General features: G+C 38.7%; 1 protein-coding gene across 3 annotated transcripts in view; it reads right to left on the bottom strand.

The window, feature by feature from the left end:
- Window positions 1-175: 175 nt before the first annotated feature.
- rgs6 (regulator of G protein signaling 6) overlaps window positions 176-20689 on the bottom strand; it is an 87769-nt gene continuing 67255 nt past the window's right edge. For all 3 annotated transcript variants that reach the window (XM_051410108.1, XM_051410110.1, XM_051410109.1), the window contains 14 exons: window positions 20164-20270; window positions 17766-17817; window positions 15935-15999; window positions 15623-15699; window positions 14300-14381; window positions 14043-14117; window positions 13483-13584; window positions 12909-12970; window positions 9325-9435; window positions 8100-8225; window positions 5502-5688; window positions 3500-3589; window positions 2900-2953; window positions 176-1574 (listed from right to left, as the gene is read on the bottom strand). In XM_051410108.1, the coding sequence (XP_051266068.1) occupies window positions 1524-1574; window positions 2900-2953; window positions 3500-3589; window positions 5502-5688; window positions 8100-8225; window positions 9325-9435; window positions 12909-12970; window positions 13483-13584; window positions 14043-14117; window positions 14300-14381; window positions 15623-15699; window positions 15935-15999; window positions 17766-17817; window positions 20164-20270 (1241 nt within the window). In that variant the 3' untranslated portion in view covers window positions 176-1523. The remainder of the gene's footprint in view (window positions 1575-2899; window positions 2954-3499; window positions 3590-5501; window positions 5689-8099; window positions 8226-9324; window positions 9436-12908; window positions 12971-13482; window positions 13585-14042; window positions 14118-14299; window positions 14382-15622; window positions 15700-15934; window positions 16000-17765; window positions 17818-20163; window positions 20271-20689) is intronic.

Below are 20689 nucleotides of genomic sequence, written 5' to 3'. Positions count from 1 at the left end.
ACTAGAGGGCGCTATGTGACTACACAGAGCATAGATGTACCTGTTAGGTGGAACTGCATTCAATGTTCAACCGCTGCTGATTGGCTCCATTGCACTGGGATTGTTCTGGAAACCCCCCCTTTCATGTGATGTAAAGATGAACAGCTCCTGGAGGAATTAATGGACACACATGAAATAATGGGCAAAATCCCTCTTTTTAATGTGCATTCCTCTTTTATTATCGTGGTCCTCTTTACATAAGGTGAAGAATGGTTAAGAGGTCGGCCCACCAAACCTTATTGTGGCCGCCTGAAGTGGAATGTTCAGAAGAATATAATAAAGCCTAACATTGTACCAACTCACTCATTTTAAAGTCATACACCTGTTTTTGTAAAATGATCAACCTTACCTTTTTTATGACAACAAGATCACACCTCTGCCTGTTTGGTGCGGTTGTTACGAGGCTTTGAGAAATTCTTGCTAAAAACAGACAATAACAGTGGCAGTGGTGAAACATCAATTCAGATTTTTAAAATTGATTTAAGAAGTAGGTGGAGAACTTATTTTATGCCAGTACAGTGACACTTGGATTCTCTCTTGATTAGTGCAGCTTGTGAGGATGGCGCGCTCTCTTTTCAGCCATTGAAGAAAAAGCTCTCTAAAAAACAGCTATTGCTGCCAGAAATGTAAAAAAATATTAATTTCCTGTTCACCTGTTTTCCAGGAACAACCTACCAGCACAGGTCAAGGTGTTAACAGGTTGTCAATCAGTCTGTGATGACCATAAAAACAGACATTAGTTTATATGATAATTATATGAAATGTAAACACACATTGTGACCAACTAAAACCACACAAAGGTTGTTAATCTTGTGCCACCCCACATTAACAGATTGATCAAAAAGCTCTTTTACTAAAAAGTTGGTGTACTACTCCACCCGATCCACCATTAAAGCAGGAAGTCTGACTGCCACACACGTGAAGATTGAGCAGACGTTCAGCTCAAGAGTGCAGATGTTTACTGTGAACCCTCTTATCATCCCCCTTTCCCTTATATCATCCTAGTGAATGATGCGAGATAAAACAGCTAGCTACAGCATTAATCTAAGTCTCATTTTGAAGGCATTCAAGCATTCCATGTTTATATCACTGAAAGTAAAGCGATAGCCTCTTCAGCTACCATATTAACATGAGTGTAGATAGTAGAGAAAAACAACAAGAGAGAAACACAAAGCCTAGCACTGGTGCGGGCTTTTGAGTAGAAACCTCCTAAGAAGAGTAGTAGCATTGTTTATCCTCTACACTGTGACAGCACTGTCCTGGTGTCAGGTCTGGTGACTTATTGCATGATGTCGGCCCCTTGAATAGATCTGAGGTGATTTTCAAAACGTGGTGGCGTTCCAGTCCAGCAGTCTAGGCTTGTTTGGGGCTCTCACACGCCTCCCACAGCCACACCCAAACACCCCAGGGTCCTTTTCCACCTGCTCCCCGGGGGAAAGCAGCTCTTCTGGGTATGGTTCCTCCTACTCTTGATCCAGGCCTTGTCAGGACGACTGCATGAGGCCCGTCAGACGTTTGCCCGTCAGTGACTTGCCCTGGTAGGAAGCACAGAGAGCGAGGTGATGCTGACAGCTGTCAAAATGGCACCAAGTTAAAAGCTTTCCTAAGAATTTAGAAAGAATGGTGTGTGAGGAAAAGTGAAAGAAACCGACGACTGGTCTGCAAAAAAAAGTATGTAAGGTCAAAGTAGTGGTTAGTAGACATTAACAAATGATTGTTAGCACCGATGCACAAGAAATGTCATTGTGGACTACAAGCTAGATATATATAACGCCCAGTAAGACTTGCATGATATTTATAGATTGATTCTCGTCCTTCATGCTCACAGTGTGTCTACAGCAAGATTAATTGTTTGGTTTTGTCTGTATACCAAAGGCTTTAGGCGTTGGTTCAAAAGTATTAATATCGGTCAATGTTTTATGAATCGTAGTACAAATGGCAAACAAACATCCTTACACAGAAAATACATGATGAAGCCAATAGTGTAGAGCAGGGATGCATTCATCTTCTCATCTAGCTTTAATTTTACACCTTAAAACCCTCCATTTATTCATTTATCCTGCATCTCCCCTCTTAAATATTCCAGCAAACATTTCTATGGTCCGTGGTTATACAACTAGACAAATTAATTAGTGCAATGAACAACTTGTTCCCCACAGTCAACTAATCACCAGACCAGTCCCTGAAACTAATATTAAGAAAAAGAACATGTCCCCTCAGGGAAGAAGCCAAAGTGCAGCAGCAATAAAAGTGAAAATGTGTGAATTACTGAGCACATAGTTACTGATACTTACATTAAAACTTTTGAAAGTACAAACTGATCTTGTAGCTTTCATGATTATAACAGTGAGCAAAAATAGCTAAAGTCTGAAAAATACTTAATGACTAACACATATGCTTGGATACAGCAGTGGTGTATTTATAGGAAGCAATACCTGCCTGTTCCTACAGCCGAATTTTTGAGTTTCAGCAGAATGATGTATGTGCAGAGTTTCACACTAGAAGGATGTTTTCACATTCATCTGCTATAAGTGGAAAGTTTCTCTGTGCTCACTGATTATCTGATTTTAAGGAGCATGATTTGTGACATCACACATTTTAAGTCCTCGTCCAGTATGCAATGTATACAAGTGTGATGTAGAAACTTGAAGCTGCCATTGCACACATACTGGGGAAGGACTTCACAGTGAAGTAGAAGACATTGTGTGTCCAGCAGGAACACTTTAGAAATGAACAGAATATATATTCTGGATTTTTTTCCCGGGAAAATCATTTCAGCCTCACATCATTGTTTCAATGTCTTAATACATGTCTGGATGGGATCAGTGTAAGAGTTAAAAACAGGCAACAGGACACTCACCACGCTGCGAGTGAACTTCTCCAGGGAGGTACGTCGTCCCTGCTCTGTTTCGGGCTGCAAAGTCAAAGAAAATGGAAAAAGGGAGAAGAGCTTCAGTGTTCAAAGCTGAATTATTTGCCTGCATCTCACACATTTGTTCACAGAACTTTCAATTCGAAGACGGTTGTTAGAAGTTGTCAAAGCAATTGAATTAATACAAAAATCATGAGAGCATGAAAAGCATTTAGTATGGCGTCATTTTTATATATAGCACTCCAACTTCCATTGTATTTCCAGATTCCTCCATACCACTATCGTTAAAATATATATACATTTTTCATAATTTGGGTGAATTAACCCTTCAAAGCTGCAGCAGTTAACTTTTATAACCAGATTATCTTTTTATTATTACTATTTTCACAGATGATCTGTCTCATGTACAACTGTCAGGATACAGTGAATATTTCAGCAATTATGGCAAAAAGTTACCTACTGCAGCTTTCCTTCAAAGTCACCTTGGTGAGAACACTTCCTTCCTTCATTGCCAACGCTATGTGCTATAATTTAGCTGTACACAGAAATTGACCCATGGGATGCTGTCAAACACAGACACACATTTACCTTCTTCCTTGCCATCAGCAGGTCCTGGTAGACATTGGAGCGCAGGAAGCGTGTATAGCTGTCACTTTTCATCAGTTTGTAGATGTGGTCCTGAATAGAGAGAGAGAGGGTAAGAGAAAGAAGACACATAGGTCTCAATGTTTGCCAGAACGAAGAGGAGGGTTTCATTTGTAAAAAATATCTGGTTCTGTGCTAATGACATACAAAACTTGCAAACCCCCGTCAGTGAACTAAACGAGACAGTCACTGAGGGAGATACATTGTTGGAGCACATTACCAAGTAACTGACAGGAGAATTTTTTTTTTTTTTTTTTTTTAACTATTCCTTTTTTTAGCCTGTAACAGGAGAGGAAATGTGATAGACACCACCCAACCCCCAACATTTCTACCCACAAACCTTATCTATCTCCCAAAGAGGCGTATTCTCTAGAAATCACTCTACAATATAAACCCATTAGCTGATATTGGTGAAGCGTGTAAGAAAGACAAATGGGGCAGGCAACAGTGTGGGATAGAGTTTTTCTGAAGAAGCAGCACTGACACTGATCACCTGAAGAGATAGAAATTAAAAGGGTGATGTTTCCATTCTGAATGGCACTGCAGAGTGAAAGAAGGGGGGAGAATAGTGTTTTGTTATTACTGTATTATTCCACAACAACAAAGGATTTTCTATAGGAGAACATCTTTAGGGAAATATGGTTATTCCCTTTGTTGCTCAGAATTAGCCGAGAACATTCAAGGATCAAAGTCCAGCTTGCACAGGGAAATGCAGTTTGTAGCCCCCTCGTGGCAACACACACAGAAAATATATAAACACATATTCAGTTATTTAATTTACAATAAAATACAGAAATATAAAAGAACAAAATATATAGAGGTAGCACTACAGGAAAAAATAAAATAGATAAGACTAAATTGTAGTTACAAAGAAGTTTCCTATATACATACTATATATATATATATTTACATACTATATAGGTGCCTATATTATACAGGTGCCAGGGATTGAAGCAGTAGCCCAGATGCATGCTCTACTTCCTGAGCCACGGCCCACCTTTGGCATTTTGTCACATTTCGGTAGAGCTGAGCCGTTTTCCCCTGTTTCAAGTATTTATGCTAAGCTAAGCTAAGAATCTGCTGACTATAGCTTCATACTGACTGTATGCTTAATCAGTGGTATCAATCTTACACACTGCCGTACACACTGTACCCTACAGTGTTTAAAAGTAATGTGAGGATAGTGAGTGACTAGTACAATGTAATAGCCAATTACTCATTATTTTATCAAGGATGAGACTGTTCTCATTGGTGTGAGGTCAGAATCGTGAATGGATGTCTACCTCTCTCTATTGTAGTCAAATCTTTCTCATACATTTTGAACTTTAAATACTCATTCTGATCAGCTGGCTCACTCTTTAGCCTGCCTGTACATTAAAAGGCAGCGGGTGTTTTATTTACGTGTATTACTGAATTTCCGTGTAGCCAGACAGGTTAACCTTTAAGCTGACAGATGGGAATAAGGAGGTTTGGCTTTTGCATCGCCTAAAAGAGACTCTTCATGGCATTTTAGCTACATGGATTATTTTCTCGCTCTTTCTTTTGAATGTAATTCATGAATGTGTGTCAGTTGTAGATTAGTTATAATTGTGTGTGGGAGAGGGCGTTAATGAGGTTTTAAAGGGATTTTTCACTTTTTTTTCAAATTTTATAGTTTCAATAAAACTGGGAACATTAAACCTGGAGTCCCTGTAGGGTGTACAGTGGGGTCCAGAGCAAAATGAGGAACACTTTAATATCACTGTTATTGTTCTACCAGGGAGGCCTGTATAATGAGAATATTTGACAGGTTTGATGGCACAGTTCCAAATATTGTTTTGACTATTAATAAGTTGTTAAAAAGAATGTGAAAAACATCAATGTGATAATTTAACCTGAACACAATACACTAAACTCTGCATTGCTATACCTTCTCCCTTTCTTCCTGTATCTTGTGTTTGCTCACCTGTGCATCCTCATAGCTGTATCGTCCGGGGTCTTTCAGGTTCTGGCTTGTGCGTTCATAGCTGTGGGAGTCCAGGTTGATGGAGCTGGGTGCCCCCTCAGCCAGGAACTCTGCCCAAATGTCCTGTGCCCTTTGTGCCACGTCCTGCTGGGGCATCCTCTTCAGGTCCTGCACTGCCAACCAGAATCTGTAAAGCACATTAAACCCACTTTAGATAATTATTTAACTAAAGAGTGTCTTAACAACCTGAACATTACCAACACAGAACTTATCTTAAGTCTGATTTTCTAGGTACATGTAAATTTGTTGACCAGATTTTTCCTTAAACATATTTGATGATTGTGTCTTCAAAACATCTAAAACAGGTGAAACCCAAATTATAGGTGGAATTATTTTGTTATCGGTAACTTCAAGTGTAAATATGAGAGTTACTGAGTTGTTTAAATTGACATTTTTTCAAGCAAAAATACAAACAGTAGGGGTAGTTAAAAAAAATTATGTAATATGTATGTATGAGAGGTAAACACAACACATTTTGAAGATAACAGGCATAATCTATAGACTTAACATGTCTCACAGTGTGAGTATAATACGGTATTAGGCAGTTTAAGAAACTCAGGTGTGAAACCTGTGAAAAAAAGGACTTAGACTTAGACTAGACTTCAATAATTCACTGTGGCTTTTTCAGACTTTCAGAACATCCAGTATAAGATAGCCCATATGCAGGGAAGCAGGTCATGAACTGTGTTAAACACCAGAGGCAGCAGAGAGGCAGTGGATTACTGCCTCCAATATTGGCTTATATCTATATTGATCTGTGGACTGGTCCAGCAATATAGAGAGAAACACCTTTGGGGTCTGCTTTTCCCTCTGGCTCTATTTCTCACTCACTGTCATGCTCTCCCTCAGTAGTGCTCCTCCAAAAGCTCCCTCATAAAAGCAAAAGCAATTAAAGGTTCGGAAAAGAAGAACAAGATGGGGGGGTAAGGAGACTGGTGGAATAGCCGAGAGATGAGGGGTGATAACGGTGTATGCTCTCTCTCATACCGTGTATGTGTGCGTCTTATCTCCCTCTGTAGCTCAGAGGTATCAGCAACCTCTATGCTATCTCTCACAGTTCATTCCAGACTCTAAGATCCCTAATAAGTCTCTTCTCTCTCTCCCCTGCGTTTAGAGATGCTCTCTCTTCCTATCACATCACAAACACACCCACTTATTGCTGCTCTGCTGCATAAAGGTCCAAAAAGATGATATATTTCGTGTCCAAGTGAAGGATGAATTTAATATTTGTACTTTGAATCAATAAACAACAAGTCTGGGAAATCAACAAACTCGTTGAATTACAAAAAAAACATGCAAGGTTCTTCCCCCACTGTTTATTTATGGGATATGGGTGATTAGCCATACTGTTTCTGTTTGCCACCTGTATGTTAGGTTTGGATGCTGGGGGCCTGGATGTGTATAAATGTATGTGATAAAACAGGGAGAAGATGATGGGGAGGACTACAGGTCCAAATCTGAGACAAGCTCCAATGCCATCTCACAGGCTGTATGGATTTTTATAATTTTTTTTAAATTGTGGGCAGTTACATGATAGATATATATCTTTGTCATTAGCGGAGATGCTTCACAGAAGAGCTGGGTGGATGCACAAACAGCTGTTTGTAAAGAAATAGTTACGATTAAATGATTAAATGTTCGGATTAAACAAACAAGATACAAGTTCTCGTGTTTTTGGTACAGCAGATTTATTACTGAACCCTGAAGAGAGCCAGGCTACACTTCTGAAGTTTGAGAACCACTGCTTTCTGCTAAGCTAATTGTGGCTCCACCTCCATATTTAACACTCAGATAGGTATTGTGAAAGTGTATATTGACAAAATGTTAAATTAATACTTCAGCTTTTTCATGCATTTTAAATACCACCCCACACATACCAGCATAATTAATTATAATGATTCTATTCTACATACTCATATAGCTTTTTATTGCTCTTTTCAACCAACTTTCTCAACAGAGATTAGTCAAGTTTTCAAATAAGGCTTTTTTCTATGATTGCTGTGATAAATTATTTTCCAAGAAACCAGTCACATGTATCTTGCTAAGCAAAACTCAGAGTGCAAAGATAATGTGCGATGCAATTGATTCTTTTCTTTGTGTGTTCAAGGTACAGATCTCAAGTACCTCCCAAACAACATCTCCCCATGTTTACACTGTGTAAGTGTGTTGAAATTGTAGGCTAAAAAGGGATGCAAAAGAGAAATGTGTGTTTTCTGGTTATTTTCATACGAGTGAAAGCTTTTGAAAAACTGCTATACTCTTCACAATGTTACAAATGCTCAAACTGCTGCAGCACAGCTTTAAATTTACACAAAACTCAGCGAGTTGAATTTCTGTAAACTTTCCTTTAAAGTTGGCCTCCTTTCCCTTCTTTTATTTATTCACAGGAAACCCTAAATGTAAAATGAACAACTGCTGTGCACCACATGATTTTTCTTGCTCACTGGACTATAGTATGTTTAGAACTGCAAATGAACTGGCAAACGTCACCATAACATTAAAAAAAGAGAGGATTATCGAAGCATCTTGTGTGCTCACCGCAGGTTTTCTGAGCTAAACTCTGACTCCAGGAATTTGAGGAAGAGCTCCTGTCCTGCCGGGTCCTTCAGGGCTTCTTCAAGAGAGAAACCCCACTTCTTCACCCGCTGCTGACTGGGCTCCTTACTGGGAGAGGATGGAGGGAGAGAGAAAACAGAGTCAGTATAAACATCCACCTGAAGCTTCCGCAGGCAGGTCAAGATTTAAAAGATTAAAGATTAAATAAAAGAGGAATGTTGGAGAAACGCTCAGTGTGGGGAGGGTTGACAGATGAGTACAGGGGAGGGGATAAAACATTAAACTCTAAAATTCGATTGGTCTGTGAGAAGTCTAAGAGGGCTGATGTTGATGTGATATTGGTGTCTGGAAAGCTGCGCATTATGACAACGTTCATCTGAAATGCAATCATTTTAATCTCTGCGGGGAATATATTTTCTCCTATCCTGCAATTAATCAATTCAGCTGAATTATTAAGCTACATTAGGCACAATGATTATATGTCTGCTGTAATTAATTCCTGCATAATTCAGGCAGGCCAGGAGTGCAGAGCATGGTGCAACTTGCTGAGAGCTGTGATTGCTTTCTCTAAGACGTAATACTTCAGTTAATTCTTAATAGGTAACATTTGAATGGATGATCAATAATTTGACATTGACCTATTTGTCTGTAACACATAACCTGAGGTGGATTTGGATTGATTGAGTGAGCTGAACGACCTCTAAATTTCCTTCAGTACTTCAGAAAATGGTCAATCACTCAAAGTAATTACCTATAAATATCCAGTGCTGTTAAATCACTGTTAAGTCTACAGCATTTTTGTTATTTATTGAAATTTGTACACAGTATGTATTCATATGATCTGTAGCAAAAACAGGTTGCCTCTCATCAAAACTGAGAAGGCTTTTTTTCAATTCAATAAAAAAAAATTCAATTTTAATTAATTTAAAAGATGCACCGTCCAAGTCTGGTGAATTTTCTCATACACACCTGATGTAACTATAATGACGTCAGACTCAGGATGCTTTAGTACAACAACAATAATATTATACATACTTTGTAGACCAATGCTAATCAAAAGTAATCAGCCCCCTTATCAATCAATCAGTCAAATCTGTTCTGCAGTTTGTCTAACTTTGATATGTAACTTGACAGATAAATCAATCAAATGAGGAGGAAATGTTTACTGGCTGTGGAAGTGAAACTGCTGTGGGTTCGGGATTTGTACCTGGCCTCCAGATCCCAGAGGGAGGGATCATCACTGGTCCATGGGTTGGACGGTTCGGGACCCGTCACAAAGGGGTCATACTCAATGTACTGCTCGGTGTAGCTTATCAGGCTGACACATACACACACACACACACACACACACACACACACACACACACACAACACACACACACACACACACACACACACACACACACACACACACGGGACAGAAGACATAAGAGGTTAAGGGCATAGCTGGTCAAAAGTTTACAAAGTTTAGTTTAGTTAGTGACTTTGATTTTGATCATTCTTTTGTCTACCGGATAATTGTGACTTGAATGTTTTCAAAAGTTAATTGAGTAAATTATGAAAAAAACAAACTGCTGAGTAGGAACATCTGTTGTAAAGTTTTACTGCTCGAAACAATAACTCTTCACTGCAGCTGTAACAGGTTTGATCACTAACACGTTTTGTTAAAAAATACCTTTTACTGCAACACAGTTGTGTTTTATATTGAAACTAGATTCAAATTATTATTGATCTTCGATTCACACCAGAGAATATGGCCCACTTATTATGTGTCAGGAAATTGTTTTAGCAGAGCTTTTGTGTAACTACCCCCCACCATAAGTCTTTGAATCAGACTACTACTAACTAACGAACACTATCCAATTGTACTCCGTTAGCAACAGCAACTAACTAATCCGTCAAACACTGAATTAAACAGAGGATGTCAAACAAATACATGTAATGATTAGACCAAAAAGAAATCCTGTCAGATGTATGCAGAGTACAATATGCAACAGTCGCGCACAAGGCAAGAAGAGAATCAGCACCACGGACAGCGACAGCTTGATCAGAATCCATCACATTGCTCATGTGCAGTGCTTTCTGAATCAAGAAAATCATGAAATCAAGCTTTAATCACTGAACCAGTTAAGTTTAACGATCTGGAAACAAGTGAATAAGCCCAAACAAGGACAGATTTATGAGCAAAATAAATGTTTTGAGTCCACAAGAAAGAATTTTTATCTTTGCTCACTATCCTCAAAGCTTTGCACTTTGATAGTTTCCATTCCTAGCATGAAACCTCCAACCCACAGAAAGTAAAATCTAACTGGAAGCAAAGCGTCATCCTGTGAGAGCCAGCCTTTGACTGTACACTGAACATCTGCAGGCTTCTTCCCAGTGTGCATCTATCAGCGTTTTGATTGCCTAGAAGACTTTGCAAGTGTTGAAATAGCTCAAAGACATTATAGAAGCAGTTTTTGACTGAGCTCTGAATCTGTACTTGTGCATGGATATTTTTGCCTTTACATTCTTCTGCATGCATTATATGAATCCCTATGAGTTCAAGAGTTTTATGGTAAATGCTGGTGAGACTGCAGAGACTACTTCAGGCACTAAAGTACAAGTAAGTAAAAAAAAAATACTGCTGTACACCCACATGTTAGGAAGTGATTTTCTACCCACAGTTGTTCAGTCAACACGTTTAACATATTGTTCAGCAGTTATCTTGTTTCAACAGCAGTTCAGTTTTACTATAACAGCTGGATATTTGACAAAAAAAACCCATCCCAACCTACAATAGTATGTACTTAACTTAATTGTTCCTAATGTGAAGTGATTAAAAGCTAAATGTGTAATACTAGTTGTTTCGATTGTTATGATCCTACATGATTGATGTTGTTTGGCACGTTGTTTCTTGTAGTGTTTGGAAAAAAAGCCCCCAAGCTATCTGCTCTGTGGAGCACCAATTAAACTCAGCTCTGTGGGTGAAGTCAGGAGGTTAAAGGGTCAGGGAGGCAGAGCAGTGCAGCAGCTAGCAGTAATCACAGTTTTCTGCTCTGCTGGGAAGTAATGTCTGTCCTGACTGACTGAACACAGGATGGGACTGTTGGGGTAAGCAAACACAGGGGAGAGTGTGTGTTAACTATGCAAATCTTTTTCTTTTTTTTTAATAATTTACTGGGTAGATGTACACCGATCAGCCATCACTGATTATCTGGTTCATGGCACATGTCAGTGGGTGGAGTATATTAGGCAGCAAGTGAACATTTTGTCCTCAAAGTTGCTATGTTAGAAGCAGGAAAAATGGGCAGCGTGAGGATTTGAGTGACTTTGACAAGGTCCAAATTCTGACGGCTAGACGACTGGGTCAGAGCAGCTCTTGTCGAGTGTTCCCGGTCTGCAGTGGTCAATACCTATCAAAAGTAGCCCAAGGGAGGAAAAGCGGTGAACCGACGATCGTGGGTGGCCAAGCCTCATTGATGCACATGGGGAGTGAAGGCTGGCCCGTGTGGTCTGATCCAACAGACATAACTCTAGCTCAAAATGCTCAAAAAGTCAATGCTTGTTCTGGTGTCAGAACACAGTGCATCACAGTTTGTTTGCGTATGGGGCTGAATTAGTGTATATAGGTGTCTCTATGTATTGTAAGTTTAGGAGTTTTGTTTGGATATTTGGTGGACTGATGAGCTGGCTTTCGGTTGTGATGTTGATCTCGTTTTGTGTAGGGGGATGGTTGTATGCTTTTGTATAGTATGGTGCGGCAAAAAACAAAACAAAACAAAAACAACGGAGAGAGGAGTGATGGAAACACATGTACATGCATACATATGCTTTGTGTCTCTCTTGCACTATAAAGACGGTGGATAAAACAACAAGAATGCCTGTTCAAGTTGATGCAATTAAATGCAATAAGCCCACAATAAATATAACATTTGTGACTTACTAACAACTTACAATGTTTGCTTTGAGGTTGTGTCATAGTAACCTTAATTCCTATCTCCACCCTGCAGCATCTTTGATATTATCAATCTCTATTCTACCTACCCAAATGCTTCGTACTCTATCATTCCATTAGTGTCTTTATTTGACCTTTAAGTTTTATTTTAACAAGTGAAAAATCCACCAGCACAGTAAGATAATAATAGTTAGTTAATAGTTTCTTAATCAATGTAACTCTAACATGCTCTATTACTTCTTGGTTTAAGATACAGAGACGGATTTCTAGAGTCTTCCTTAAAACATGTGGATTTTTAATGGCAGGTTGAAATATATCTTCTGCAATAGCACATTTTATTTCACTTATTTAAAAGTATTATAAATAGTAATAGTAATAATGTGATAGATAAAAAATTGAGGACTGTAGACAGAAATTATTTTATAAGAAAAAGATTTTTGCAGTGCCCATAGAGCATTTCTCGATCACTTTAATTATCACCCTGGACCCCATTTTAAAGCATTAAGTTTGGTAAGGCAGCCTTTATTTTTGAAGAAGCTCTTTTTATACTCTACTTCCAAATGCCAAACTGAAACTACCGCAGGTTCAGATGGGGTGTCAAAACCAAATTACCTCCATCTGTCACTGCTCTAGTACAGATACAGTAAAAGGGAATTAGTATAGAGCTCATGTTTGTCTGATTATAGATGGTCAGAGAGAGCACAGCAGATGGGAAAGCAGGCAGGCGGCCTCTTTAGAAAAGGTAGTGTCTCCTTTTCTGCTAACATAATGTGTAGATTGAAAAGATAAAGATTAGACATGCCCCACAAGATGTGCAGTATCTTTAGTGCAGCCAAGAAGAGACTGTCCTGTACCTTTCAGCAACTTTGGACATCTTCATACGGTGACGGTCTACCTGGGTGTTCAGGAATATGATCTGCAAGAGATGATGACAGGAGTGAGTGTTTTCTTTTTTGGTTTGATAAGAGAACGGCAAATTTAAATGGTCTAGTAGGTGCCTTGAATTTTCTGAAATATCAGTGTATGATTGCAGCAAAGTACCTTGGTATTACTGTAATTAATAAACAAGGCTATGTTTGAATTGGTTGACAGCCTTATTGGTAATGTTAGTGCTACTGTTCCTCATAATTAAGACCCATTTTCTACTAGGATAGTTGTATCCTCTCGTTTTTGGTTTATCAGTTTTGTCTACCATTGTTGTTTTTTGGTGAAACTCAAATCACCCTTTGTAACACAGCAGAGTTCCTGCAAAATGTAAATAAGTGTAAAACACAGTGTAGAGGCTGTCAATCTCTCTAGTGCTTCTGTGGCAATGACATCAAATGCAGATGAAGTAAATATCATACAGTGCAGTACACATATATTATTATTTAGTATTTTTTCTTTTTTTATTCTTCAACAATGCACAAAATTTGGACAGATTTTTACCTCTTTCTCCACATCCTCCTTGGTGCCTTTCCTGCAGTGGTGCGCAGGAGTGTGTATGGGAGACTGAGACTGTGTTCCCTCCTCCACCAAACCATACACTGACTGGGCCGTTTGAACATGATGAGAGAGGAGAAGTGGGAGATGTAATAGAGAGAAAGAATGTGCACTTATTATTATTTTCCTGCAGTGTAGATAAGGCATGAGAACAGCTGCCAAGAAAGCCACAGAGTATTGTGTTATAAAATTAAAGGCACAAGTTTCAGTAATGCAAAAATGATTGCTTGCATGGAAGTAAATCTCATTAAGGAACAGTGTTGATATGATAAGTTATTTGTAAACTTATGTCCACTGATTTCTTAAATCAAATTCATCTGTACTTTTAATGAATTCCAACATTTAAAGTGTTTTTCCATGTGTATATTTCTGTTTATTCACATACCAGTAAGTGAAGGTTTCCTAAAACTACTTGAATTTTCAAAACCTTGGACAAACTTCATCTTCAAGGACTTAAAGAAATAATAATATCAAAAGCATCACATCCTTGTCACTGGAGCTTATACCTTTTTAACTCTATGAGGGTTCTTCATACGTCTACATTTCCTGATGTCCATTTCTGTTGTGTTAACACATCCAGGCTGTAGAAAACATGAGCAAAGAAAAACAATTATTAGTCAACACTAGTGATTTTAAGTCTTAGATTTCAGGATATCTCTGCCTTATTTCACAGTAAATCCAAGAGAGCTGTGGAAAAGAGACAGTATTTGGATGTAAGATGAGGTAGGCAGCTACAATCTCACATGCACACACAGATGCTTACCACAGGTCTATGGACGTCCCAGAAGGCTCTCTCCTGACTGTCAAGGATCTTCCTCTCGGTTTTATCCTTTTTCCTGTCGATCCTGCAGATGAGATCAGTGTGAGAAATACAGCACACAGCTTTCCTGGCATCAGCATTAGATGTGGTAGTTGAATCAGAATGGGAGGATAAGAAGGAGAGAGAGGTAGTGTGGAGATTATACAGTCTATATGTCCATCAGTTTTTAATGATACTGAAGCACATGTGCTCACAGGTTTAGCCTTGTCCCTGCACCTGTCTCTGCACCATCTCTTCTGTTTGCTCTGACAAATCTACAGCAAGGACATCATTCCTGATCATTTGGGGCTGCAAACCTGCATCCACTACAATGCCTTTACTTGGAAATGTGGGCTACATACATCGTAATAAATGGCACAAACAATGAAATCTGCTACCACAATTTTACTAATAGCAACTTAAAACATTTATTCAAATACAGTACATCATAAACATAGTATATTGAGTTTTTAACTGGTTATGAAACCGTTTGAATTTAATACTATGACCTGCATAAGCATATGAGACCATCAATGAGCAGGTTATTTATATGTAGTTAATGTCTGCCACTGACTCATATTCCCCTTTAAATCAATGAAACAAGCAAAAAGAAACTACTGTTTTTGTCCACAGGAGCCCCCAGAATCAACAAAAAGTGAAAGCTCCTTGTAGGGACAAATTCTAAGGACTATTTTACGTACATACTGCTTTATACTTTTTGTCCTTTATTGTTCATTACATTTATTTGACTGGTATAGGTTCTAGTATCAACATATATTTAATATCTAATCAAATATTTTAAATTGTGGGTTGCAGGTGTCTTTTCACACAGTACAGATCATGCAGGGTCTAATATAAGTGTTTTCACTTTACCATGTTACTACCCCTTCATCCACATTCAGTGTATATCTATAGATAAATCAAATCCTTTGCAGGCAGCTCTATCTTCCCCTCCTTTATCCCTCTTCTGTCTCCATTTTCCAATTTCCATATGGTCCAAAAGCACACCGTCCATCATCGCTGGTTCAACAGAATTGATTTATCATGTCATCTACTTCAAAAACATAAAGCAGTAGACCTAAAGTGCCCCGATAACACTGGATAGGTAATGTTGTAGGAAATCCCATTACAGGAGGGTAATGGAGTCTGTCAGAAATACTCACTGCTCATGATATAGGAGGTCACATTGAGATTGTATTGTATTGTTTATCTTTTACCTTAGGTGTGACTGACATCACTACGTGAACTGTAGTTTCATGTGTTGCCTTGGCAACCGAGCGCACTTACTTGACCTGGGCCTCAGCCTGCATGTAGATAAACTCCCACTTCCTGGCAAAGGCTCTCTGCAGCCTGGCTAGGTTTTCCTGTTAGAGAGAAGATAAAGACACAGAGACATTGTCAAGGTGAAAATTAATATTAAAACTAAAACAAATTAAATGTTAAAGATATTAAACAGTTTTACTTACTTACTACTTAGATATCATCTTGTCACAGACACACCTAAATCTGACCTTTAACAGGTTGTGTTTTTCTGCCCCAAGCTTGACACACAGATCAATACTGAGAAGTAACAGCTTAGAGGAACAGTCCAGCACTCACCGCCTCATAATCTGCCAGCTCCAGCCTGGTCTTATTCTGCATGGTTCGCTTGCACAGGTAGATAGCTGAGAGAGAGAGAGACAGAGAGGATCAAAGACTGGGATTTATCAGTATAGACATTCTGCTCCTGCCATTCATCCACTCATCCATGCATCTTTCATCTCCTATGTACCTGCCTCACCTCTCCTCACCTCCCATGGTATGAGTATAATCAGTTTCAGAGGACGCCTGTCCACCTCTGTTGCTTTAGGATTATGAGGTGGAGTGTGAAGAGGCGCTGAGCCTTAAACTCCAGCAGTGGCTACCTCTGTGACAGGATGAGGGGCAGGAAGTGGACTGGTGATTGACTAATCCTGTCGAGTGGTCTTGTCTAAAGCGGGAGGTAAAAGTAGTGCTACAGTACAGTACATAACTCAGTGGGAGGTCATTTGTATTTATATTCCGGTATAACAGGATATATACTGTTTACACTGCCAGATCAAGTTGTATTATTTAGTACTTTTGAAGGCCAGTATATCAATATACTAAATTAAGATGTATTATTTAAATATTTAAGATTATTTCCATGTCAAATGTGTACATGAATTAAAGGTGTAACCCATATTTTCATATTCAATATATGGTTCAACTTTTTTCGCCATATACATTGATTATATTTACATTCTGTAGTCATCTATGGTTGTTTTCATTGTGAGTGGCAGAGTCCGCCATTCCAATTTTCCCATTTAAATTGCCTTTACTTTACCTCAGAATTTATTTTTCCCAAAATGTGCAATGATCAAAGCCTATGATGATCAACTATGTAGAGGGAGGCAGTTTCATAATTTGAGCCCAGCTAAAAAGTAAAGTCAACTTTACACAACAAACAACTGTCTGGGATGGACAACAATTGCTTATCAGATGACCTCAGCCTTTTAGGAGGACAGTGGTGATGTGAAATTCACCAAGATATGCTGGAGCTATAAAAAAGAAAAGTACAATCTTGTAGTCAAATCAAAATTTCACTGGTAATCAGTGCAATTATCCGAGTTAGTTAGCACATGAGCTGCCGCATTTTGCACCAGCTGAAGGCATGACACAGTAGTCCGACTGACTCCAAGATATAGTGCGTTGCAATAATACAGACAAGAAGAAATAAATGTAATAAATGTAATAAATTATTGTCTTGATATCTTTTGAAGAAACATATGCTTGAGCTTGCTTAGGCCTCTAAGATTGTAAAAAGACAATTTAACAGCAGCATTTATTTGTTTATCAAATATAATATCAGGGTTAAATAATATGTCAAGATTCTTAGCAGTGGGGTGGACATTGAAAGCTAATTTGTTTATGTTAGAAAGGAACAGAGGTTTTGAAATTGGTCTATAGTTGTTTGGATCTGTGCGGTCAAGGTGAGGGTTTTGGATGAGTGGCGGCATGATTACATATTTAAAAAATGCTTGGCCAGAAATAAGAGATAGATTTATAATAGACACAATAGATGGGCCTATGGTGTCAACTCCCTCTTTCAGGACCAGGAGAGAAACAAGTTAAAGTGTGTAAGAGGAGGGGTTTAAGTTGTTGTGTATGGTTAATTGTATTCTGCTGATTTTGAAAATGTAGAGTGCACCAAAACACTCTTTTCTGCAACAAGACATTTGTTCCAAAATAGAAAAAGTGATTGACGTGATGAACGTTAAACATCCTGTAAGTACCTGTAAAAATACAGTTGAGACACTGATACTGATCAACATCTGACATAACATTGTTGTCTTTTTGTGCCATGCAATACTTGTATTTCCATTTAAATACTATTCTCAGACTTTTCAATGTATCCCTTTAAGACTCTTACCGTAGTCTGTGTTCTCAGGCTCCCAACAGTTGGATGGCCAGAAATATGGCGCCTGACGGGAAATCCAAGTGAAAAGGTGAGAATCAAAAGATTTCCATCAACCAGTGGAGAGTCAAAACTATGCAGAAAAATGTATACTTTCAAAACTTTCCGACAAAAACTGGAGTGATGACGATGACCTTTACGAGACAGTTGTTTTGCCTCTGAGACACAGCAGTACACATGATTGCCTTGCACCACTATGTGAGCAATCAAAATATTTTTATTATCATCAGGCTTGAACGGATTCAGAACAGCTGACTCCTGAAATTTTTTCACTAGTAAGAAGCATCCTGGGGTGTTGCAGAGCCATGGGAGTACTGCAGCAACACAATAAAACGAGAAGCGATGAAAGCTGCAAAATAAACAATGGGAAAGCAGAACAATAAAGCCAGCAGGCAAAGAACAGATGCTGATAGGATTGTTATTTGACATAGCTCGCAGGGTATTGAATCAAAGTTTTAAAACCATCTTTAGTTGTTTAAATGAGGGGAAATTTTACATGGTGTTAATTGTTTTGATTTTCCTTCTCTGTGTTCCTCTTTGTCCTGCACTTAATTTGCCCGGAAAATGAAATGCTAATGAATGGTGATTATCTTTATGAAGTTTTTCTGTTATGGGAAACAGCCCTCCGCCTCCTCCTCCCCCTGCTCCTCCTTCCTGGTGTCTTCTCTGCCACTTCACTTTGAAGGAGGAGAACCAAGGTCAAAGAACGGTAACGTGCACTGCCGTCTGCTTTAATTAAACTGCTCTGGTGGATTCAGCCCTGCAACAAGACACAGTGAATAGGAAGGAAGAAGATGCTGCACAGTGATCATTCTAATCTCGCCATGTGCCGCCTTGCTGTTTCCCCACTGAGGAATGTGAAAACATTGTTTCCTATTTTTAATTAGGAAAATCAGGATAAAACAGTTTGGCATAATTCATCTGTGACTTTAATGCCACTGTCTTATCTGTGAACAGTGAAGGAAGAGTAATATGTCAGCACACTTTTCTTTCCTTTTTGTCCCTTGATGAGACTAATTCTACTACACTACTCTACTACACCATATCTCTCTGGTAGCCACCCACTCAGCTCGAACCAAGACCTCCTTCTCTCACTCGCTTGATGAATATTTTAACAGATCACCATTCATTTTTAATAGGGTCACAGGATCCCAACACAGTACTGAAGAAGCTGTAGACAGCGGACAGGGCCTTTTGTCATCAAGATCAAGATTGGTGTGTTGTAATTCCATAACAGAACAAGTAATCTTCAACAGCTGATTGGGGTCTTTATGAAAGCAAGTGCCCCCACAATCAGATTAACCTTGCTGGACTTTTCAGTATCTCTCACAGTAATGCAGGATGAAGAAGGGATTAGTTTGAGCTTAGGTCTGTTTCAAAAGGCACAAGGCAATTTGCATTTATTGGAGAGAAAAAAAAGAAACTTTAGTTTTTTATACACTATAAGTGCAAAAATACCAAAAGTCACATTGTAATGGAAATTGTAGTGGATTTTTGGTCATTTATTAAGCTACAGGCTAAAATGTCCTAGACCCACATCCCCATGTGACTTAAATATGTCGTTAAGTGCTTGCTCATGGTATGAACTGTTGGGTCTCTATACATTATTTATTTTTTAAGCTTGGTCTAGACATGCTCTATATAAAGTGTCCTGACATAACATCCTATGATTTGCCGCTATACAAAAAATTGAATTAACTAAGTCAAACTTTGACCTCTGACCTGCTAGAGGAAAAGTCAGCAGATCATTACACTTCATTCCCTGAAGTTGTTCAGATACTTCGATCAACCAAAGTGGTGGAACACTGCTAGCTAAAAACAGATTTGCTCTATACTGGTATACCAGTGTTCCTTAAAACATGCTGAATCAATACATTGAATACTGTTGGAATACCGTTAATATTGCACTGTAATGTAAATCCTTTCCTATTTTGAGCTATAATGCAATCCAGCAGATGTCTTGCCAAATTCAATCTGCTGTCACAAAATGGAGAACTAGAAATTTCTCACATCTCTAAGCAATGGCGTCATGTATGTGAAGGCAGTTATAAAAATTTTTCAAAATCAATGTGTTGGCTTTCTTGGAAACATTTGATATTCTAGGGTGACAAGAGAGAGGTTCAACAAAGCATCAGTTGCCTATTTCAGCATTCTCAACGGACCCTAAACCTATGACCCTACTTTTAAAACAGACCCCAACCTTAAAGTTAACTATCACATAAAGGCATATTCTCACATAACTCACTTGATTGCATGCTGAGTATCAGTTATGAACTATCTAAGAGTGAACATGATCTATTGTTACTAAAAGTCTGAGATGATGTCTTTATCATCACTTGATGCTCCTGCTCACCTGAAAGCGGTAAAAAGTGCCGTCGTCTTTGAGGGAGAGGACGTGGTCTGAGATAGGGAAGAAGTATCCCTGAGCTGCGATGAGACTTCCGATGTGCATGGCCTCAGCTGTGAAAGTAGTACAGATCATAGCAGGTTCCTCACCACTCTCACTCACTTATCATTTGTGTTGTGATATCTACTTGTACAAAAATGTATGTGGAAAATTTGGAGAAAAGCCACAAATGTACCATCTTCGTGTCGAATGTGACACTTTAGCTGCATTACACGTTTCTGATAACATTTTACCATGGATTTACACAGCCTTTTGTATCCTTTTGAATTTACATTGGATTTCAGCTATAGGATTCAGCTCTGACGTAGTTTGACTGGGGATGTAACATAGATGACTCAATGACTGACTCAGTGTCCAGGCTGTGGGCTACTGTACCAACAATAAACACTGCTCTCCCACCACCATGCCTCAGGTCAGGTTAACTAAACAACAAATCCATAACAAAAACTTGCCAGTATTTTTTGTTAAAACC

This window comes from Dicentrarchus labrax, unplaced genomic scaffold, assembly GCF_905237075.1.
Source record: "Dicentrarchus labrax unplaced genomic scaffold, dlabrax2021, whole genome shotgun sequence".
NCBI classification, from domain to species: domain Eukaryota; kingdom Metazoa; phylum Chordata; class Actinopteri; family Moronidae; genus Dicentrarchus; species Dicentrarchus labrax.
This window is presented reverse-complemented; position numbering and strand designations above follow the sequence as displayed.